Source organism: Rhagoletis pomonella, unplaced genomic scaffold (assembly GCF_013731165.1).
Source record: "Rhagoletis pomonella isolate Grant_MI unplaced genomic scaffold, Rhpom_1.0 Rhpom_scaffold_00006, whole genome shotgun sequence".
In the NCBI taxonomy this organism is placed as follows: Eukaryota; Metazoa; Arthropoda; class Insecta; order Diptera; family Tephritidae; genus Rhagoletis; species Rhagoletis pomonella.
The window spans coordinates 38,719,896-38,744,450 of NW_023458560.1; the positions used below are offsets into that span (position 1 = coordinate 38,719,896).

Genomic DNA, 24,555 nt, shown 5'->3' on the forward strand with positions numbered 1-24,555 from the left:
AGACGGCTTGCCCGATTTCAATGAAATTTTCAGGGGTGATTGGGGTCTGTGTGGAGGGTGCACATAAAATGAAATTTTCAGAAGTGATTGGGGTCTGTGTGGAGGGTGCACATAAGAAATTTAATGTGTGTATCATTGCACGTTTTGCAATTAATTCTGTTTGGCTTTACGTGTTTTTTTGGATTTTTATTATTGTTTTGCCGCAAGATTGGCAGTCCTGCCTTTTACTAATAATTAAACAGAAACAGCTGGCGAATGTTTACAATTATTAAAAAACATTGACAACAATTTAATTTGTAATCTTACTAGCGAATACCCGGCGTGCTTCGCTGCGCCTTAAAAGTAATTTTGTTTTGTTACTCCCTCTCACAACATTTGAAAATATTAGTTAATATTGCTGTACATATTTGTATAGTAGGGAGATTTTTTCAAATTATATAAATATACGTTATTTGAATATTGAATCAATACACGTTTGAGGAAAGGGTGCGAGAGTAGACTCCAGTTATAAGATTATAAATTAAATTTCCAAGAGAAAGTCGGTTCTTTACATATTTTCTAATTACCTTCGAAAATATATTAACTCAAAAAAAAAATAAACAATGCTTCATAGATCGATTTTTTTTAAATCTAACTTCATAAAGTTCTTTAAAAATATTTTGTAAATGAGGCCATAAGAGCTTAGGGGGAGAGTTACAACACAAAAATACATTTAAGGCGCAGCGAAGCACGCCGGGTAATTGCTAGTAAACCATAAAAAAGGGTGTGTTATTTATGTAAACTAACAATGAGTCACGCAATTTGTGTTATCAGTAACGAGATGACGAGGCATCTGGCTAAGTACCTTCGTCGTGAACTTATCAGGCGTCCCTCGAATTTATGTACATAGATACTCATGTACGTGCAAGCCTAAAAAGATACCTTGTTGCGCAGCTAACACATTTGTTCCTCAGCTACAGTAGTAACCTTTCTAATTTCAACCAGTGTTATATGACAGACGTGTTGAAGTCAGATGATATAGTGGATTTTTTGCCGCATCAGACTGTTTCATGCGCTAAGTAATAAAATAAACAACGAGTTTTCCTGGTATGTAATAGTAAGATATCTCTATTTTAGAGTTTTTTGATTACCGCTTTTGACTATTACTTCTGAGGTATTTTTCATGTTCGGAAACATAATAAAGGCCAAGAGCCGAATCTGAAGATAAATAAGAATGTAAGTCTTGCTCTAAGTTACTTAGCTTGCCCATTATTTTCTCTGATTCTGTTGGACTGTGCTTTATTTTGACGAAAGAGCAATTCTTTACGGCCAAACTTAGATTGGTTTACATTTCGGGAAAACGCGGCAGTCAGTTAGATATACATTTTTCATACTTCCTTTTTCGCGTGCGTCTTGTCTTCTTCCTTCCATATCGTCGCAGACTCTAAAACGTGCCTACCTTTTGTCAAGCAAGCATTCCAGTTTAGTCTGCTAAGGTTCGCAGAGTCCCTGCCGCTCAACCAGGTGGAGCAGTACTTTTGTGAAACCAAGAAGGTCTTCTAGGTTGAACTACATGATATCATAAAGCTGGAATCGAAGTAATTGAACAAAGTTCTATTGTATTCTAGAAACATTTCACATAAAGCCGAGGCTCATACCCCGATTTTCTTGATGTATTCTCTTGAAAAAATGAATATCACGATTAAGCCAACAATATTCCGCAATTTACGTCTTCCCAACGTCAAAACTACTAGTCCTCTGGTGTCGAGGCTTTACCTACCAATGCTTGGTTGAGCTGCACTCTTAAGCCATCTGGGGATTAATCAATATCCCCAACGAACCAGAGATCAAAAGTATATTATGACACTTACCCACATACATATTTAGATTACCGCAGAGTTATAATATCTGCAAAGTTAGTTGTGCTCCGCGTAAAATTTTCCACTTTGGCCGAATAGACGAGCAAGCACTAATATCTATCCACTTGGCTCTCCAAGTAGATGAATACCTTACCTTAAATTTACCCTCTTCGAGCAGCTCCGTAGCAGCAACCGGTATATCGAGCACTTCTGCTTGAAATACATTAGTGTTGGAACCAAAGAGGAACGAGAGCCGGCAACGTTCAGTTTCGGCAAAGATTTCAACTCTATAGCTAGCGTCCATTACAGACCCATGACCTAGTTGGTTGGTTGGTTGCAGTGCTTCCTAGTCGCTACCCAGGACCCAATTTGCGCATTGTTGCGCCATTTTGGTGCACTTCTCGCAGGGGCTATTTTCTATTTCGATTCTCTACTGAATCTACTGCTTTCGCTTATGGTGGCTCCTGGACATTCACAAAGAAAATGCTGGACACTTTCTTCGTTCCTATGTTCCTAGGTCCGAAAACCCAGACAAAAGACACCGTAGTTGACTGAGGCACTGAGCTCAGTATCACTTTGCACTTGCGATTTGCCAATAGCGCCGCCTGGCTGTCAGTATATATTGTTGCTTTACTCTTGTACTCGACTCTATTGCCTAGGTTTTTACAGTCTTCTAGGATCCCTAGAGCTTCGCTTAGAAGATGCTTGTATCATTTCCCAACTATAGAGATAGAGACACACCGAGTTCCTCGGAGTAGACTCCCGCTCCTATACCGAAATCCATCTTGAAAATCCGTCGGTGTATAGAGAGATCGATTCTCGGTTGGCCGCGCGGTCTCCTCTCCAGTCACTTCTGAATGGGAATAATGCTTGCACATTACAGCTGAAGTCCAAATTGCCTACCATATAGTCTGTCGTCGCTACTTAATTGCATTTGAATTATGATCAACCCATATCCAAAGTGTCTAGCCCCGCAAAGACCTGACTCTATGAGTCTTACGCCCTATTTAATAGACACTTCATTCAGGTGAAGATCAATAGGTATTAAATTGAGAATATCATTTAGCGCTTCTGCCGGGCAGGATCTTAGTACACCTGTTACTCCAGCTCCATGAGCTACCGAACAGAATTTTGATAGCACTCTTTACTCGCAACACGGAGTTACAATCTTTTAAAAAAGTCGAGTTTTTTCAGCAAAAAGTCGATTTTTGAGAGTCGACTTTCCCATCCCTAATTTAAATATGATTGTACATTACTTTATTGAGATCGGTAAAAATATATATTTTGCAGTCAATCGACTGCTTGACTTTGTTTAACTACTTTCGAGTTTCACTTTCTTGCGGGGCTTGTATGATTGCGACATACACATACATACATATTTATGAGTACGGAAAAAACCTATTTTTATGGCAGGCAAAGTGTCGCTTATTCAGGTTTTTGACGCTTCCACATTTTCAAGCGGTTTTTTTTTCTACACTTTTATATTTTGCAACACAATTCGCATGAAATGCTTATAAGTACGTAGATATATACGGGTACTGTCTTTGCATTTATCAACCTGAAAAACGTGGCAGAAACATTTTAACATGCATACAAATTTAGTATTAGGTATGTACTCGTAGTTTATTTGGTATTTTCTTGCCCCATAGTTGCATAGATTCTCACGTTTTGGTCATATATACATACATACATAGTTAGGTACATAAATATGTACATACAAACATAGGTAATGGCGAAACATATTAACCTACTTTTTTATTTAAAAATAAATAATTCCATACTTATGAACTAGTCTGAAAGTATGTATAAATGTACATACATGTACCTAAGATAGTTATAGTTGCCAATATTTGTTAGTTTTTAATACGCGTTATACATATACATATACATACATATGCACATACAGTTTAAATAGCATAGAAACTCTAATTTCTAGGCCAGATGTGGTTCTACTTTAGATAATTTTTCTTTAAGAATACCTCAGAGTACCAAATTGGCATAAGTACTCGTATGTGTACATATGTATGTCCTATGTACATTCATTAGGGTGGAACGAAAAGAATAAATTTTCGATTTCGTAATTCCAATAATGCACAATTTATTTGTATATGTAAGACCTTCGACAAAGAAAAAAATCTAAAAAAATCAGTGATAATATTCAGCCACTTGAAAGTTGTACTAAAATTTAATGGTATATAAAACTGTGTATTCAACAAGGAATTTTTAAGCAAAAAACTGAGTTTAATTCTCACCACCTCTCTTTTAAAAAAAGGATTATAAAAATCTGTTTACGTGGTCCAAAGTTACGTGGCAACATACATAAAAAAAATATTCTGACGAATTGATAACCTCCTCGTTTTTTTTGAAGTCATTTAGAAAAATTCTAACATTTCTGAGAGAAAAGTTTGAAATTTGGATGAACATTTTTTGCATTTTTTTGTGGTTTTTACAAAGTTTTAAACTTGGGTTTATATGGGTTTTAGTAGAGAATCAAGTGCATTTTAATTCTTAAAACAAAAAAAAAAAACATTAGTAGCTACCAATATCACTTTGAAATGGCCTGCGATACGGATACGGTGACCATCCGCCCTTTATTTTAAAAGACAGTCCTTGATTTTACCCTTGTGTTCTTTGTAAATTTTTTGTAAATAAAGGAGCCTTTTGTCTTTTAAATAAGGCCTGGGTGTCCCATTTTAATTACTAATCGAGAACATTAATAAATGTGTGTGCATAGGGAAAAAAAGTTCCTTGAAAACTGGAAGAAACTATTTTCTACTTGTGCTTGCTGGCCAACTAAGAACGAATCATTGAACAGTGATTTGTTAACAAGGTATAACAAAAATTTCAGAAATTAGAAGATTTTACTATAAAACAAGTCGATATTCAGAAGCACCAGAAAAATGTGTGTTCCAGGTTACGTAGGGTTTGGAACCCGGTAGTTTCAATTAAGAAGAACATATCTCCGGTAGAGATCAACTCTACATATTTTTGATGAAGACCACGGAAAGTGAAGAGTGCATCTGCCCGGCTGGTAGATGTCTTCGAAAATACTAAGAGCACCCTGGAGTAGACGTTGAAATCCGAGCCGAAATGATGAATGCGAGAGATAAACTTTAAAGATGGATCCATAGAATTTAATACGAAATCGCCAGAGTGGAAGCTGATCGGAGCCGATAATAAAGCTGATCAATGCGAGAATATCAGTTGTTAAGTATTTTTCAACTCTGACTCGCTCTGAAACGCCGCTTTTCACAAGAGGTGGTTATTAGTTATTTTGAACAAAATTATGGTTGTTGATGTTTCGATTAGTGAGGTTTTTTCTTTTCCTGCTTCTTGGGGTAAAATGTGTGGGTGATGAATTACAAGCTCTTTCTTCTTCAAAACATATTCATATAGAGAACTTGATGCAAAATATTCTTCATTTGACGAATCCATTTCTTTAAATTACATGTGCATAAGCACAAATAATATTACCAAATCTTGATCAGCGCCAATCAGAATCAGCTTTACGACCGGCTCGTCCTTCAGCGTCCACTCTGCGGGTGACCTAGGACTGTTAATTCGAATTGGTGAACGAAAACAATTAAAATATGGTCACCGTATATATAGGTATGAACGATACTGTATGTATGTAGGTATTTGTGCAAGTACTTAATAAAGTCCTTTAGCGTAAATACCGTCGTTCGAGTAGACTCATAAAATGTTTCAACCCTTATGATCTCGACTCTATAGGAAATTATACGTCTGACAATTCTCTGTTGCAATAAAGCATATCCATGATACTGTAGAGATCATATCGCACCTTAGATCTAAAGTGAGCTATCTCGAAATTCAGATCGGGAAATATAACTGCTTGTGGATCGTACAGATTCAACGCAATTAATGCAAAATCGGCTATGACAGTGGTTTTTTAGTTAGTGTATATAATCATAAAGAAAAAAATAATTACATTCATAGGATAAAGAAACAAATGCAAATGGCTTGCAAGGCAATAAAATAAAAGACCAAACTATACAAACTTGCAAAAGAAATTAAAAATTCAAACGCACGCAAACTAACTTCACCGGTAGTGGTCAGAGACCTTTCTAAACTGACGTAATTTCAAATGTCCGTAGCGCTTGAGAACATAAATATCTACATACATACATACATATAATTGCTTGAATGTCGCGGTGTCTAAATTATTGTGGTAAAAGGCAGGAGAGCGTAGCTGTTAACAAAAAGTGAGATGGAAAATTAGGCAACAAAGAAGGGGCTAAACGGCGCACAGTGTACGATTTTGGAAAAATGGGACAAAATCAAATATCTCGAGAACGAGAAGAGATAACGAATTAAATGTAACGGTATTTTAAAGTTTATTAGTTGTGAAATTTCCAAGGTCAGGCGAATCGCAAAACGCATTTTTAATTGATTTTAAAAAGTTCATTGCGTGCTGTCTTTAGCTAGAAAACGGGAAAAAATTAATTAATTAAATTTTTTCCTTTGTATAATCGGTTTTCAAGTCAAGGCAAGGCGAATTAATATAAGGTGATAGCAGGAGTACAAATACAAAAGTTTACATGTATTTTGTTTTTGCTTCGGCGGCAAAACCTATCACAATCTGTAAGAGTGTGTGTGGAAATTCAAAAAAAAATTTTCAATTTGACATTCGAAGCCGTGAGGCCAAACACATACACAAAATTAGCTGATCTGGTAACACCACCTTATATAAACTCTCCTTTTTGAAGGTAATTTTAAACAAATTACAAATTACCTTCAAAAGTAAAATCTTTGGGCATATTTCTTAAAGTCGACAATAAAGATAGTTGCAACTTGTTGAGATAATTTTCAATGGAATATCTGTCAAAAAACTTTAAAGTCGACGTTCAAGGCAATTCTGGCAACTGTCTCTCAATAAGTTTTTTTTTAAATAAATTAAATTAAAAAATATACATTTGTTCTTTTTAAAACAATAAAAACTAGTGAAAAAAAGAATATTAAATAAAATTAAAATAAATAAAATAATTTTTAAAAACTAAATTAAGTTAAAAAATATTTCGTTTCTTTTTAAAAAAATGAAATAAAAAAAAAAAAAATTTGAATTGACAGCGCAATTCTGGCTAAGATAGTAAAAAGTCTTTCGTAATGCAAATGAAAGACAGATGGTTCTTGCGCAAAGTCCTTAAAAAAAGGTCTCTCATTCACCACTCGTGTTGAAAAGCTCTTTTGAGAGAAAGCACTTGTATATCATTTAGCTCGAGTAGCTCCAAAAGTCCCAATAGCCGAGTGAGCAAAGCACAAATATATATTTTTTACTTTCAATTAATTTGTAGAAACTTATTTAATGTGTTTTTTCTTTTCTAATTTAATTATGTTTTTGTTCTTTTCTTGATTTAATTTTTAGATGTTATTGTTTTAAAACGATAAACATATTTTTTTTATTTCTCATTTTTTTATTTGTTCCTTTTTTAAATGATGTTTTTTTCTTTATTTTTTTTAGCTTATTTTTAAATTCTATTGTTTAAAAAAGAAATCTATTCTTTTAAGTCCATTGAATTTTAAGAATCTGTAGCAGCCCTAGTATTTAATTAGTATAGCGACATCTATGTTTGTGTTTTTGCTTATAGCGCCATCTGTACCTAAAGTTATCTATCTGTCATTTTTGTATTTCTGTCAAAAGTAGCATGTTGGTTTCAGAAGTTCAAGTGCCAAATCGTGCTATATAAGCACGTGTTATACGACAATTCGGTCATTAATCCATTTTTTGGTGAAGGGGAAACATCACGGTGAGTGCAGTGCTTGGACAAGACAATTGGCCGGTACCCGCAACTTGCCCAAGCGCCACCCTATCTCAGTGTAGTTTGGACAATACAATTGGCCGGCTGCATTGGATTTGGCTGGTGTTCGGTACCACTGTTTCTAGAGCATTTTGGACAAGATAATTGGCCGGCTGCACTGGATTCAGCGATATCGTATCGTTGTTGCCACCTTCACCACAATATGGAAAATATTACATTCGTTCCAGGATTTTCTTCACGTAACTTCATCTTAAACTATACTGAGAGCTTCTGAAGCCCACTATACATGTGCGACTGACGGCGTTAAATCATCATATCGTTTTATCTGTACTTTGTTACTGCTTTTATTAAATAAATCCGTAAAACCCAACCAGAAATCGGTTTAATCATTTCTACAAATCTTATTTATTTGCCAATATTATTGTGGTGTATTAATATTCATTTCAGTATTGTTATTAGGCTTTGTACCACGAATATGTTGTTGTTTTTTAGGAAAAATGGAAAAAGTCTTAGCAGTAGAAGTTAAAGCTGCTATTTCGGAGATCACTACGCCTCCTCATCGGACTCCTTTTTCTAGACTTTAGCAGGAATCGCACCCGTATCATGGGTGTGCCGTGGTAGACATTTTTTAAATTTATTTTTTTGTCTTTTTTAATTTAATTTTCTTCTTATTTTTAGATTTTGTCTTAAACATAATATTTTTTTATTTTATTTAATTTTAAAGTATTATCTTCTTTTTTGATTTAGTTTTCTTTAATAGTTTTTTAATTTCATTTAATTTAAGAAAAGAAAATTTATTATTTTTGCTTTATTTTTATTTTTTAATTTTATTCACTGGTTTTTATTGTTTGAAAAAGAAAAATAGAGATTTTTTTAAATTTAATTTAATTTAATTTAATTTAAAAAATATATATATTACATTTGAAAGCGAACAGCATAACTTTAAGACCTCCTGGTTAGCAAAGCTTTCAATTAGTCTTTCGAAAGACAGTAAAGAGCTTTCAGTGTAGTTGCCAGAATTGGCAATTGTCTTACGAAAGACTTTTTAAAACTCACTTTATTTGAATTTCATTTTAAAGGTGAAGTTAATTCTTTATGCAACGGGCTTTTTCTGAATTTAATACTCAATAGCTTTAAAATACCGTTATATTTATTTCGCTATCTCTGCTCGTTCTCGAAATATTTGATTTTTTTTCTAAAATCGTACACTGTGCGGCGCATAAAAGAAGTAAAGATTTCTGAGAAAATTTCGAAATTATGTGGTGGAAAGGTGTTGTGGCCAAGCGATAGATTAACAGCGTACGCTTCATTCATTAACTAAACTTAAATTTGCTAATCTAACGGTTTACTACATATTTCCTTTCATATGACCACTTTGCTTTATCCGACCATTCGTGCAACCATTATCCACTGACTGGTCCACCTTATCCGGCACATCGATCATTGGGCTAGTTCGAGCAGAAAATTGGCCGCAACTATTTATGTTAAAGCATTAAAATGAGCTCGCTCGCTCGCTTAGCACTTGGCTTTTCTTTTATTTCTAATACTTAGATACTTATTTATATATATATATATTTTTTTTTTGAGCGCTAATCATTTTGTGGTCATGTTCGAGCATTTTCTAGCAGCTGAAGACGTTAAATTGTAAGCAGCGAATGATGCGATTCATGCGGTTATTTCTCAATTTTCTGTTTGCCGCAGCACATTGGCTTCATTGAAAAGAAGAAAACAAGTGAAAATAAATAAAAATTATGCTCGAGTGGTTAGCGCGGTTCGCGCTGGCTGTGCGGCACGCAAACATTGAATACCTAATTTTTGTTTCATTTTTGCATTTTTTATTTATAAGTAACTGCAAGCGTTATGCGCCGCTTGCAGGGGCAGTAAGTAATTCATCAGCTAGGCAGCTAAATAGTTCGTCATAAAATTTGTAGTAGCCAGCAAGCGAGCTTTTCGTGCGAATAGTACGCGTTTACCATCACATTTTGTAAAAAAAAGCGTTTTTTCTTTTGTAGAAATAAAAACAACGAAATTTGAAGCCAATCGAGCGAACGCTTAGTAGTACTTAACTAAAAAAAAAAAATAGCAACAACTGCCCAAGACACTATCAAAATCAACACCATTTAGCTGGTAATACATAAGTAGAAAGTATTGAAAACACACTACTCGGAGTCCATTTGTACATACATACATAGGCTATATGTATGTGTATTATTTATTGCTGTTTTTGCGCGCAGCCCACTGCCCACTGTCTGTTGGGCGTCGACAAATGCGCGCGCGCGCACTCATTGCCCGAAAACTAATTTTTCATTTTAATAACATTTCAACCTTTCTCTACGCCACACATACAGTCTTTGAACCTGAACGGCAGCGGCGGCGAACGATCGACAACGACTACGACGAAATCAACAGCAACAGCAGCAGCAGTATTAGCAGCAGCAGGTACCACACCAACAGGAAGCGGAAGTGCCGGCAATAGGATCGCCACAGCCTCGACACCGAAAACGCCCAATAACGCTGCAGCAGGCACTACCACACTCTACGTGAAATCTTCGCCAACGACCGCACAGGAAACGACCAAATTAACGCCAAAGACACCACCCGTGACACCGGATTCGCCGTGCACGTATCTGGACGATGATTTAGATTCGATGTATTCATTTGCGACCACCACATCGGGCCGTTCGACCATATCCTGTGAGCATCCGTATGTTGCGCGGCAAGTACTTAAGCGATACTTTAATTTACACATAGACAATGTTTGATTTTCCCCACACATTTGGGGTGTTTTTTTCTTTTATTTTTTTGCCATCCCCCCTCCAGCAACGGCACTACGTTCAGCGGCCGCAAGATGAAATATGTCGTCCATTGCTCCAATTATGCCGGCCAAGTGGGTCCCGACTATTTAACGCCCACACAGCGTGCCGCACGTCAGGTACGTCGCCTCAAGGAGTTGCTTTGCTTGGCGCGTCAAGATCTTGAGCAGAAGGATTCCGAAATATTGCGTCTCACACGCGAAGTTGTCGAGCTGCGCCTATTCAAAGCCTCGCTGAGTTCACCTGAGGAGCGTTCTGCCTCCAGCGATGCCGTCACTGTGCGCGAAGCCGAACTGAAAACGTCGCAAGATGTCTCACCCATTGTTGATATGGTCGATGATGCAACCAAATCCAGTCCACGTCACATACCGAATCAGCATCATTTGCATGCACACAGCCAGCATTTGCATCATACCAGCCAGCAGTTGTCGTCGGAAATGCAAAGTTCCTTTGCCGATTCGGGTCATTTTGAGGATCTTTCAGTGCATTCGAAAGATTCGTCGTATGTTGCTCATACGCAGGATATTGCATGTGGCAGTGATGAGGCAATTGGTGCGGCGGCAGGCGGTGTAGTTCATCATGAAAGTTGTGCTGCTGGTGGTAACGGCGGCACTGTTGACGAAGAGGAAGATTACGCTGCCACCATGAAGGCCTATGAACTGCAAAGACAAGAGCTTTTACGCATATATGAACAGAAAATTGAAGAATTGATTTGTACACAAGATAGCGCTAGCAGCGAAATGAAGCGTTCACATAACGACAAAGTGGAGGCATTACTGCAAAAATTGGCCGAGTGTAATACACGCTATGCCGATATTGTGCCCGACTATGAGCACGCCAAAGAACGTGTTAGAGAATTGGAGAAGCACTTGGAAGACTTGCAGCGTAAGCTGGCCGAACATGAGGAGAAACAAAATAAAATGTATCTGCATATGTACCAGAAGGGACAGGAGGCGGAACGAATTGCTCGCGCCGATCAGGTGAGTGGGTGGAGTCAATATATGTTATCGCTTGGTTAAGGGAGGGCGTTATTTTCCCATAGTTAGTCTATTCTCCTGACATACTGACTACTAGTAAAAAATCATTAAAATAATATAGAGTTTTTTCTCTAGTCAGCAAGTCACGAAACATTTTTTTTAGCCCTTTTAAGAATACTCGGAGGAGGTTCACGTTCCGTTAGCGGAGATTCGATTGTTATATTTTTCCATTTAACTGAGCTTAAAGGTGCGGTTAAACGTGGCAATGCAAGCGCTTTCTCTACACGTTTTGCTGTCAAAATGCGAAATCGAAAGCCTACTTTCCCTCGTAAACAACCAGAAAGTCCTTTTTGCAGATTTGCAGAAATCACTTTCGGAAATAAATATTATAAGGTGTAACTGCAACTGAAATTATGCAAATCCCTTTCGAGAAATAATTTCAACTTGCTCGCGCTGCACTAGCAATTTTAATTTTTGCTGCAAGTGCTGTCAAACCAGTCAAGTTTTGCCGTGGGACGTGTTTTTTGGCGAATTTGTATAAAATTATAAAAATGTGCAATAAAATATGAAAAATATTTGTAATTAATTTATGCTACTGATATGTATTCTATATTTTGTGACTGTTTTGTGCACATTTTAGCAGATTTAGCAAATTTTTCAAGTCATTAATTTTGTTATAAGCATAAAAATGTCTGGTAACATAGTTGAAAGTGCGCTTGTCCGTATTCACCGTGTAAGCAGATAAAAAGTGGTATCGGAAAGTTTGATTTTCAGAAAGTCACTTTACATGCAAGGTGTAACTGCTTCTGCTATTTCTTTCAGAAATTCTTGAGTTTGACAGACTTTTAAAAAGGACTTGCACTTGCCACGTCTAACAGCTACTTAAGTCACACAAATCATACTGTTTATGCAATTAGTTTAGAATTTACCGGCTGCTTGCATGTATTCCCCATACGGATACATAGTTATGTCCAGATCGGTCGGAACGGAGGGGTTAGAGAAGGTGTAGTCAACCAGGACAGGGTATACGTGACCCCTCGCCCGGTCCCAATTAGGCTGATTTGGAAACTAGGTAAAAGTGGCCTGGGAAAACTTTTGGTATATTCCTGGACAGACTAAGTGGAAGTTCTCAAAAAACCTCAACATGCAAAGTTTCAAGGTTAAGTACCCTTATTAAACTTGCAATTCTAGGTTTGGGTTTTACTAACAGTCTGTGTGTTTTTCTAAAGTTGTTTATCGGCTGTCCCTGAATTCCGGAATGCATCTGCAAATCGTTACACTCTCATAAGCGAATGACAAAACTGTCTCCCTTTGGCTAATGAAGATGATCGATTAACAGAAGCGATCAGATACAGGTGACAGATCTCTTAAACACCCAAGGTCGTAATCGACATAGAACGCTTTGCGATCGATTACGGTCGATGCTGAATCCTTCTTGGCAGCAGATTCATTTCTGGCAATTTCGCAATTATCAGATGCCCAAACTACAAACTACTAACGGGTGCACCATATTTTATGTCGGTTGCTAAACACTGAATAACTTTGACTTTGACATATATTAATCGATTGACTCGAGTAGTCAGGTATTTTAAACGTCAATTCAGTAAAATTTCACACACCGAAACAGCGCTACGAAATAGTCACTCGAATGGTTAGCGTTGGAGATGGGCGCGAGACCCAATATTCGATCCCCACCCCGCCCGTCCCAACATTAAATTTCCAGGTCACGAAATCGCCTCTCCCGATGTTTTTCAGATTTGTACCCCGGGTCCCGGTCATTTTAAAATTAGTACAGTGGGTCTAGCGGGTCCCGTTGCATCTCTAGTTGGCGCTGAATCTGATTTTTAGAAGCATATTTTGATGACCGACGACGCTCTGTGACTGTGATTGTTTGGGCCGGCGTTTGCCCTTTTTCTTAAGAGAAGACGAAACAGTCGAAATTGTCAGGGATAAGAGAAAATGTCTGCGAAAATGCAAGAAGCCATAGTTGGAAAATGTTGTTTCCAGGCGGAACGGAAGGAAGGGCTGCAGAGTTATATTTCAGGTCGTGTTTATTTATTTATTTATTTATTTATTTAGCCAAACAGTATACAAGATCTTATAGGCTACAGCAATTAAGTTAATAAAATATAAAAATACCTTACTTATACAAATTTATTAAAGAGCTCATGAAGTGATTTTTCGAACTTGAAATATCTATCTCGATGAGATTGGCAATTCTGTTGAACTCAATCAAAGCTCTAGTAATTGGAGCATTTTTAGCATAAAGAGCTCTACACAAACCAACATGGAAAAACTCGGAATTACGAAGAGCTCTACGCGGAATGTTTATCAGAATTCTTTGAAGAAGCACAGGGCAATCAACAGAGCCACGTAACAAGTCAAAAACGAACGACAGCGACAAAATTGTTCTCCTGCTCTGCAATGACTTTAGATCTATTAATAAGCATCGTGCTTCGTAAGTAGGTATAGGATACGAGAAGCATAAGTGGCGCAAAGCAAAATTTAAAAATACTTTTTGAATCCGTTCAATTCTTGCTATGTGGCCCTTGTGATATGGCGACCAAATGAAACAAGCGTACTCAAGCTTGGAACGCACAAATGCTGAGAATAAGAGCTTTAGCGTATAAGGATCAGTGAAATCTCCGCTATGACGCCTAACAAAAGCAAGCATGCCATAAGATTTTGAAATACATAGATTAACATGACTTGTAAATGCAAATTTCGAATCAAAAATTACTCCCAAGTCTTTAAACTCACTTACCTTCGCCAGAGTCGTATTAGATAAGTGATACGAAGTTTCAATGGTGTTTAAGCGTTTCGAAAACATAATATGAAAACACTTACTTATGTTGAGTGTTAACCGATTGTTACTACACCAGGTACTCAATCTATCGAGATCTAGTTGCATCAATGCAGAGTCCTGAATGCTATTGATTACAGAATACATTTTAAGGTCATCCGCATAAAGCAAAAATCTTACTGCAGAAAAGCAGGAGCAGATGTCGTTGATAAACAACACAAAGAACAGAGGGCCCAAGATCCTACCTTGCGGAACACCTGAGCAAGCGACGAAAGGAAGAGACCGAGCGTTGTCAACTACCACCATACAGCGGCGATTGTGTAGGTAGGACTCAATCCAATTCAAAAACCCCGAATGGAAACCCATCAGGGCTAGCTTTTTTATCAGAATTTTGTGTGAAATCCGATCAAACGCCTTGGAGAAGTCAGTATATACTGTGTCAACTTGACAACCCGACTGAAATGCTGCGGTGCAGTCATCAGAGAAGATAGCCAAATTAGACACAGTTGACCGTCCCGGAACAAAGCCATGCTGTTCTGGGCATATGATATTCTTGACAAAGAATAATAGCTTCTCCTGAATTATGCATTCAAAGAGCTTTGCTGTGGCAGAGAGTTTCGAAATGGGCCTATAATTGCCGATATCATTTTTATTGCCGCTCTTGAAAATAGGTGAGATCAGAGCTAATTTCCACGCGCCAATAAAAGAACCCGAGGAAAGGGAATTGCTAAAAATTTATAAGAGTGGATAAACTAGGGAATCGCACTGCTTAAATATAATCGCAGACAAACCATCGACATCAGTATTTGACGAGGGCTTAAGTCGAGAAATGCCATTAATGACATCCTCAGATGACAATACAAGATTGCCGAAATTTAAAACAGGCTGAAAGTTGAAACAAATGTTGTCACAATTGTCAGAATCGGATACAAAATTGGCCAAAAAATATTCAGCAAAAAGGTTTGCCGCATCCGCAGGAGTATCAGCCACTTTGTCACCAAGGAAAATATATGACGGAATGTTGGATACTGTTTTTTTTGAATTAACAAAATTCCAAAATGATTTCGGGTTTGACTTAAGTTTCTTTCCAGATTCAAAATGTAGTTTCTGTGCAAAAACTTTTCTAAACACACGAATTGCTTTTCATAATCCTTGTACTTAGCAAAAAAAACCGTATTACGACTGTTTTTAAATTTACGAAAGAATTTATTTTTCAAATTTCGCAGCTTCATCAAGGCAGCGTTGTGCCAGGGAACCCTGTATTTCTTCTTTGAAACCAGTGGTATACAACTTTTACATATATCCAACACAGTGGATCTAAAAACTTCAAAACTATTAGTGGTATCCAGACTAGAGAACAAGTTATCCCAGTTAACATGCTGCAAGAGGTTGTTCAGATTCGAAAAATCACACCGCTTGAAATTAAAAGGGAAGTTTGATGTATCATTATTAGTTACAGAATATTTATAAAACTCAAGATCAAGAACTAGAGGCTTATGATGCATATCCGATTTGGTAATAGGGGAAGTGCATTCATGCAAAGAAAAATTTAAATTGTTACTTAGAAATATTAAGTCTAACGTTCGACCAAGACTGTTAGGAAAACAGTTAATTTGCTTAATGTCTATACTTAGAAAGCTATCAATTAAATAAATTTCATTAGGTCTTTTGATCCCACATGCAATTAGTGCAGAACTTGAAATAGTCGTTGACCATATTACGTCGCATAGATTAAAGTCTCCCAACACGCAGAGATGATCGCCACCAACTTTGTCCAGAGCCAATGTTGTAACATTGTCAACGTGAGCAGTATATAGATCATGCGAACTGTTGGGTGGAATATATGATGCACAAATAAAAACGGAGTCCGAGATGCCACGAATGTGCAAGCAAATTTGGTCAAGCAATCCATTACTATTGGCTAGTACTATCTGGGAAGCATGGTGCTTGCAATGTACCGCGATGAGAACCCCACCACCTCTTATACATCCGGTTAGGTTTGGATCTCTATCCTTGCGAAATACGTTTTAAATTTTAGAGTCAAAAAATTCCTCATTGAAAAAGTTTTCATTCAACCACGTCTCGATGATAACGAAAACATCATATTCTTCATGTGAACTAAATAATCGAACAAGCTAAGACTTTGTTCTAATTCCGGCCATGTTTTGAAAATAAATTTTTAATTTGTTACAATTTCCATCTGATCCAACCGATTGCCGTCGGACATCGGTTGGAGAACTTAGTTTTTTGATGAAAACTTGAAAGGACGCACAACGATGTTTGCAGGCCAAAGCTCAGGCAATAACAACTTCGAATATGAATGAGCATCAACTCCAACCTTAAAATTGAGGTATCTCAAGGATGTGGGATCAACACCTTTCTTAGTAAGGCCGTTGCATACGATGGAAGTTTCTTGTAAGCCGGTTTGTTTTACAATAAAGTTTTTAACTCATCAGCTGTCACTGAAGTCGGAAATGGAGAGAGGTGCAACCATTTCCATCTTAAAGCAGCGCTTAGTTCCATATTGTTGCCCGATCCTACAACTAAGGGCTGAACATATTTACGCACATTCTTTTCTTTCGTGGTGCTGGCCTTTCCCGCGGCACTTCCAGAATTTGAATTATTAAGATTCATTTCATTATTTTGGTTAATGGGAAATTGACTGTCTTTATCAGCATTAGAAAACCCTTTAGCATTGTTTCCATTTTTTTTCTTGTTCCACTTTTTGTTTCGCACAGTGTGCCATTCGTTGGGGTTCTCGGTAGCTGATTGTTGGCTAGTAGCATCAGCTGTTAGATTCGGCGTAGCTGAAGCTGCGCTATTAGCAGCGCTGCATGCATCGCTAGTATCACCAACAGTAGCAGTAGGCAATGAAATTTCAGTTTGTTTGTCTGCTTTGCTTACATTCTTCATTTTTGCCGAATTACCACTAACAACACTCTGCACCTTGAGCTCAGATAACAAGTGTGCCAAAGTAGAGTTGCTGCCCTCAAGCTTTGCGCGCAAATCGTCAATTTGTGATTGAAGAGCATCGATATGTTCTCGCAAACATTTGTTGTCGTCTTGCAATGCATTTACAGAAGAGAGTAGCTCAGCTTTCAATAATTTTACTTCGCTTGGCTCATCATGCATTAAATCAGATGAATGTTCAGCAGTGCCTTGGTCATTTTTACCTTGTCGTATAGCACTCGATTCCATGGCAGAATGAGGGGAGCGAAGGGAATTACGGCGCTCTGCTCTACACTCATTGCAGAGAAAAGGGGTATTTGAGCTCAGCAGATACTCAAGATCTGCCTGCTGAATACCAACACATTGTAAATGAAAGAACTCGTTGCATTTCGAGCACTGCACTTTGGACTGAGCGCGCTCCACTCTTTGCCCACAACAACAAGTCATTATAAAATTATATTAATTGTCAAGAAAAAGTTTAGATATACTAAGTATTATCGTTTTCTTATCCACATTTGAAACACTTATGTATAACCAATTTATGGTATGAGAGTCTCTATCTCGATTTGATTATTTTGCAGAATACTAAAAAATAATCAGCAAAAAAGCAATGCATTTTAGATAATTATGCAGAAAGGCGGAGCGATTAAAAACACGACCGCACTTGGCTGGCAATAAGCTGTTGATGTTTAATCAGTGTCCTGTCTAACTTTGAAATAGAAATTAATGGATTATACTACTATGTATGTATGTATGGCAACCCCTGTGGTGTAGTGGTTAGCAGTGCGCGCTTCCATTCTGCAGGGCCTGAGCTCCAGCCAGGTTCAACCCAACATTAAAAATAAAAATAAAAAAAAGGTTTTTTCTAATAGCGCTCGCCCCTCGGCAGGCAATGACAAATTTTCGAGTGTATTTCTGTCATGGAAAAAAAGCTTCTCATAAAAATGAAATCGCCGTTCGGAGTCGGCGTAAAACTGTAGGGCACGCCACAAATCGAAGGAGAAGCTCGGCCCAACACTAACATATGTGTAAGCGCCAATCTATTATTTTGTATGTATGTCCAATCGCTACCAAGTGATCCTCCTTTATTTCCATTAACCCATTTTTCCGAGTCTTGAAGCGGTACTTTAATATGTATAAGTCAATGGTAAATAGGTGAAAGCATTTGTAGAGCACGTCCTCATTCCCCTGTCGTCCAAAACGTACTCCCTGAACTCTTTTACAATATTACCATCTTAAGCCCTTAGGACGGTATGGCTACCCCTAATATTTGTAACAGTTTTTGTTTTGCACGACTTTGAGGCTTAAAAAATTTTACAGTCCTTCTGAAAGGCATTCGCTGTAGCTGCTAAAAGCAGTGAGCTTTCGATACTAGGAACCGATGTATTGATGCCTGGGCCAACTCCTGAGTTGATTTTGTTGCTCTCTGTGAAGATAAACCTTCCGATTTTTCGTGGAAAGGTGTTTTCCTGGACAAATTTTTGGGCATACTGTGTTTATTATTTGGCTCTAAAGAGAAAGATTAAGACCATTCGGGGAAGGAGGATTGAACATAAATATAAGAAGGTCCGCCGTCCATTGCCTAAACGCAGTTTTTGCAGTTTTTGCATTTTTTCTAATTTTTTCGTTATTCCTGGATTCAAATTTTTTCAACTATTGTACCTACATACATTAGAGTGGTCCAAAAAGAAGTTTAAATGTTAAGCTCTCACCACCTAGGATTTTTCCAAATGGAAAATAGAATACCCATATTTTTTGTTACAAAAATTATATTTAGAACTGTCTCAAAGCCCATGACGTTTTCTATGTATTTTATATGGGGAAAACCACTTTTTGGTAGAAGTGGTATAGAATTCTTGAAAATCAATATTTTTCGATCGGAAAGCTCTGTTTCTCTTCAGGAGACTTCTATAATAATACCCAATTTTTTATTTTACCATTTTTTAATTCTAACGATTTTATATGGGTCCCCCATTGCAGTTTTGGGGATTTTTGGTGACCGATCAAAAATAGTTAATATTAGAAAATGGTTAAATAAACAGTTGGGCATTATTATTGGTAGTCTCTTAAAGGGAAACAGAGTTTTAACAGCTCAGCTGACATTTTAGTTTCAACATAACATTTTGGACAATTTATTTTATCATATTTCCTTTTCTTTTGAACAGGCTCTCGAATTGGCACATCGAGCACCGGATAATAAAGTATCTATCAATGAGTTGCTGCATCAGTTGCAAAGTACCCAAGATGAATTGGAAAATATACGCGTAAGATTTTTTAAAATATTTCTTATATTATTTTCAATATTTTTCTGCATTTTACATTTATTTGCATTGTGATACATAAGTGTTGTTGTATGTTGCATATTTCACAATTTGCCTAACTCTAATTAATTACATACATACATGCATACATTTATTTCTATCACAAGTTGCATTAATGTACTATTTACATACATACATACATACACTTTGCATTCGTTCATAACTAAGAATGTAACTAAAAAGTTCGAAATGTTTCGTTTTTATGTTAATTTGTTATTGTGAACTTTACATGGTGGCAATTAATTATTTTCTGTATTTAGAAGTTTAAAAGTTACATACAAACATTTCCATTACAAGCGTTAAAATAACAATAGTGGTATTCATCTAAACCGATAACTTTATCAAGCAGATAATCTTATAAGTTTATGCACTCTGTTACATGAACGACCCACACTCTCTTTTCGTTTACAGATGCGACAATAGTCGTGTTTTCTTTGGTTATAAAGCGCAGTGTCACTAACTTTATACTACTAGCACGGGGATAAAGAAATTATAGAAACTACCTCACTAAATTGGAAAAAATTATATTTACGAGATATCTATTTAAATAAATGTACATATAACCATGATAAAAACATGCATATAACATAAAGACTATTTATTTGAAGCAAGTTATAAGAAACAATGGGCGAATGTCTGGTTGTGTATGAATTCATTTATCACGGCTACCAAAATTTGCGAATTATCAGTGAAACAAAACAAACAGACGAGATAATAATTGAACCAGATCTCTATCAGGATCATATCGTTGTTGAATTTGCGTGCAAAATTTGTATGCGGATCCCGATTATTGCCTAAGAAAACATAGCTAGAGTTGCGACAGGGTTGCATTGTCTTCAGTTTATCAAGTTTATTCAGTGAAATCGCTGGATAAATTTATCAGAAATGTGTAAACGAGTTTCCATACAAATTTTGACAGTTCATTTATAAGGTTTACACAATTATAAGTTTATACGGTTTACAATGCATTTATAAGGTTTGATGAATACCCTTAATGATCTACGCATTTGTAGGCTCATCCATTTGTAAGTACATTTTTACTAATTTGCAAAAATCATTTTGTCTTGTTATGTTTTGATTAAATTGCATACGTCACCTACACCAACAATAGAACATCATTTACATAAATTAACATAAACATTTGTTTGCTTTAATTTGTTTTCTTAGCAAATTTTAAAGTCCAATCAAATGCATAGCGAATGCGAATGCAATAATTATTCGTTAGTTGTTAGTTTTTTTTTTACGATTCATTTGCTTTTTTTGTACTTGAAAGAGCATCGCGAATGATTTTCATGATTACGTAGCTTAGAACACAGTTACAACTTTAATAGCAACATATTTATAATGACTATTTATTGATCTGTTTAAGTTTTGTTTTAGCGAATATGTAGTATTAACTGAGTACGCATTTTAGTTACTGTATTTATTTTAACCACAATTGTGCAACTTTTTTTACATACGTTTTCACGCAATATAACTTTCTTTTATATGTATGTGTGCATATATAATTATTTAAGTTTTAACTGTTTGTGCTTTTTTATGTTTTACATAGTTTTATACACTGAAATTTTTGGTTTCATTAAAAAATTTTGCAAAAATTTGCAAGGACTTTAACAAAAAAAAAAAACAAAAATTGTTTCATTTAAAATCCTCTTTGAGAAAACTTAAAGATTGTAAATATTTTAAATTACATAGTTATTGAAAATGTTTTGGCGAAAAGAAGCTGATAAAATGGATCCTCAAAAAAGATAAATTGGTTTACAAAATAGTAATATTCGTACATAATAACGGCCATATTCCATAGGCCCATAGTATATTTTTTTTATAGTTCAGGCTTAGGTTAGTTAGGGCATTTCGTCCTTTTGATATATCCCAGAAATCCCACGAAACTTGTTTTCGCCTGGCGCGATCTGTCGCGAATCTCCCGCGATTTTCCCTTCAATAACGTTTTTAGACCTCTGTATCTTTAGCGAAGTGGTTTTTCAGAAATTGGATCTTTAGTTGTAGTCGTTGTTCTAGCTGCTGTAGGTAAACGCAACCCATACGGATTCGAATGCTTGCCATTGATTCTATCTCGGACCTAAACACAAGTTTCACAGCTGAAGCATGCATTATGTCCAGTCAACCCAGGCTTGGTGGTAGGGCATTTAATTGCAGACCTACACAATGTGTGAGAAAGCCAATATTATAATTGACTAAAAGGTGCGCCTGTAGGCAAATCTCATGTTGCCATCAATCTCAAAAGGTTTAGATAAGTGCCGGTTCTCAATGAGCAGACGTGACTGTACACTGAGCCAAAAGTACAATGGTTTTTTCATGGTCAATACAACGATTGTAAAAAATGTGATTCAAGTTGGAACCAATTTGAAAACCATTTCGTATGCTTGGCTGCAGTTGAACGTGCAGAGATGCTTGCTGTTATTTGGTGGCTTCCAAAACATAATTTTTATTTTTGTTTTTTGGTTCTTCTTTATTACGAAGAAAATTGATTCAAGTTGAACATTTAAAGACCAATTTACAAAGCGGCTGTAGCTGAGTGTGTAGATACGCTTTCTGTTATTTGCTAATCCCGTCAGAGGCAACGTGTTAAAATGATTACAAACATTTTTGTTTTGTATCTCCGAATTATGAAAAAGCATCTATGAAGAACAGAACATAAGTGTGTTCAAACGACGAAATCGCCAACCAAAAGTTTGGTTAATGTAAACAAAATTGTGGTTAATATTACCAAATCATTGTTGCAAATATCAACCAAGGCATTGTTAATATTAACAAAAAAACGTTGATATCTTTTCAAGTTTGAATTTGGTAATATTAACCAATTTTTTTTGATTTTTTTCTCAGTGTAGGCAACTTACGGGATTTTTGACTTCTGGTCGCGCATTTTCTAAAATTTGTTGGTCGCCTTTTAGTTTATAATCAGTGGATGATTTCAGGAGCTAATAGCTCTACCAAAAGGCAGTCGTTAGAGTCAAGCGGCCTTCCAATTCGCACTCCATGCTTCTTTATGTTTTTATTTGGAGTTGATTTCGTGTTCGTTTTCGTCTGAATATAATATGTATAAAAAAGTGTATATTTCATAGAACGTTTTTAAGGAAAATTTTCTGAATTTGCGCTTTTTTTAGGGAGTGGCGGGAAAGTATTTTGGTTCCCTCCTGCCCGAAAATTGTTTAAAAACCGATAGTATCCATCCCTGCCATTTTTAAATCTTTACCGTGGTACCCAATATCCCGCGCCCATTTCTAGTTCTTATCAAATATGTTTAATTCGCCGACTTCAAAAAAGGAGGAGGTTGTCAAATCGACGGAATATTTTTTTTATGTATGTATGTTACCGGCTAACTTTGGACCACATAATTGTTTTTTGCCTACCTAAATTATCTTCTGATACAGATCTTAAACAATCGTCACTCGAGTGTTTTAACCTGGACCATAATTGAAAAACTCCCTTAGATGACTCTAGCCTTTGGATTTTGGATGGTAACAACTGTGAATTTCTTGTCATCCATATGCAATCACTTACGTTTGTTCAGCAAAGCAAAAAAAAACGATGTGTCTTTACTAGGGGGGTCCAAAAATGCGTGTCAAGAAAGTAAAGTCGGAATTTTAATGATCTCACCCCCTATACCGAAAAAATATACCACAGTTTTTTTTATTTGGAAATCATAAAATATTTAGAAGTCGCTCAAAGTACTCAAGGTTTTTCATGTATTTTATGTGGAAAAAACCAGTTTTCGTAAAAATGGTATGGAATTTTTGAAAATTAATATTTTTCGATCGGAAAACTTTGTTTCTCTCCAGGAGACTTCAATAACAATAATTATAGTAATTAATTATAATAATTATAAAATAAATTTATTAGGACCCCTAAAAACCTCATAAAATGCAATAGGGAAACCCATAAAAAATCGCTAGTAAATATTAAAAAATTTTAAAATAAACAATTGAGTATTGTTATTGGAAGTCTCTCGAAGAGTAACACAGTTTTTCGGTATAGAACATTCCTGACGGGTGAGAGCATTGAGAGCATTAAAATTCCGACTTTACTTTCTCACATGCATTTTTGGACAACCCTAATGTATATTAATGTACATATGTATATCATTTGACATTTAAACAACTTTCAATTATTGGAAAGTATAACTAATTGAACTTTAAGTTAACACATTTTATCAGCTTTTACCACCAAATTCAATATGCCAAACTCACTGCACACTTTGTTAATAACCCCGCTGTGTTTGAAAGTTTTATGCGGCGCAACGCAAAGAGGGCATGGTTAAAAAAAATACAAAAAAAAACTTTAAAATATTTCAGTAGATATATACATATATATATATATATTTAAGTACTTACACTATAAATAAAACAGTCGGAACTACAGGCTTTCCACAAACACACAAGGCAACAAAAACGTTTTGAAGTAACTTTTTATTGAGTTTTTTTCACAATCGATTATGAACTGCTTGATTTTACGTAAATAGTTGAAAAACAGTTAACTTTTATGTTATGTTACTAACATGTGCAAAGTGCGGCTGTTAATAGAAGTAAAACAAAAAAAAATTGCAAATATTGTTTATATGAATTAGTTATAGCCGAATGTATTCTTCCGCATATTTTATTTAATTGCTTTCAACAAGTATTTTATTGAGTTCGACTAACGTGCAGTTTTTAATATATTTTTATTTACAATCTAGCATAATTTTGTATATTTTTTTTTGGAAAAAAAAGCTTTCGCTGTGAAAGTTGCAGCTACTACTTTTCTAACTCCTTTTTTTTGAGCCCAATCTCTTTCTTTTTTTTTTTGGAAAACATAAATACTACAAGACATGCTATGTACCTACGTTTTTTATCTTTATGTAAACCTTATATACTACATATATTTTATAGGCAGCTGGGTGTAGAAAAGAAAGCGGCAGTAATCATGCTCTCCTTACTGCAAAAGAAGCAATTTCGTTGTGGGTTCTTGGCGCCCGGAAGGTTTGTAAAAAATCTCGTAGTCTACATAGTAGAACACTTTTACTTTTTTCTATTTAATTTTGTTTTATTTTTTCGTATTCTTCTAAAATTATTTAAGTTAT

General features: G+C 36.0%; 1 protein-coding gene across 3 annotated transcripts in view; it reads left to right on the forward strand.

The window, feature by feature from the left end:
• The window catches only part of LOC118740730, a 226,132-nt gene that overhangs the window by 14,216 nt on the left and 187,361 nt on the right, over window positions 1-24,555 (forward strand). For 2 of the 3 annotated variants that reach the window (XM_036472383.1, XM_036472384.1), the window contains 4 exons: window positions 9,964-10,331; window positions 10,436-11,408; window positions 19,323-19,421; window positions 24,365-24,454. In XM_036472383.1, coding sequence (XP_036328276.1) covers window positions 9,964-10,331; window positions 10,436-11,408; window positions 19,323-19,421; window positions 24,365-24,454 — 1,530 coding nt within the window. The remainder of the gene's footprint in view (window positions 1-9,963; window positions 10,332-10,435; window positions 11,409-19,322; window positions 19,422-24,364; window positions 24,455-24,555) is intronic. The other variant, XM_036472385.1, reaches the window with a different exon arrangement.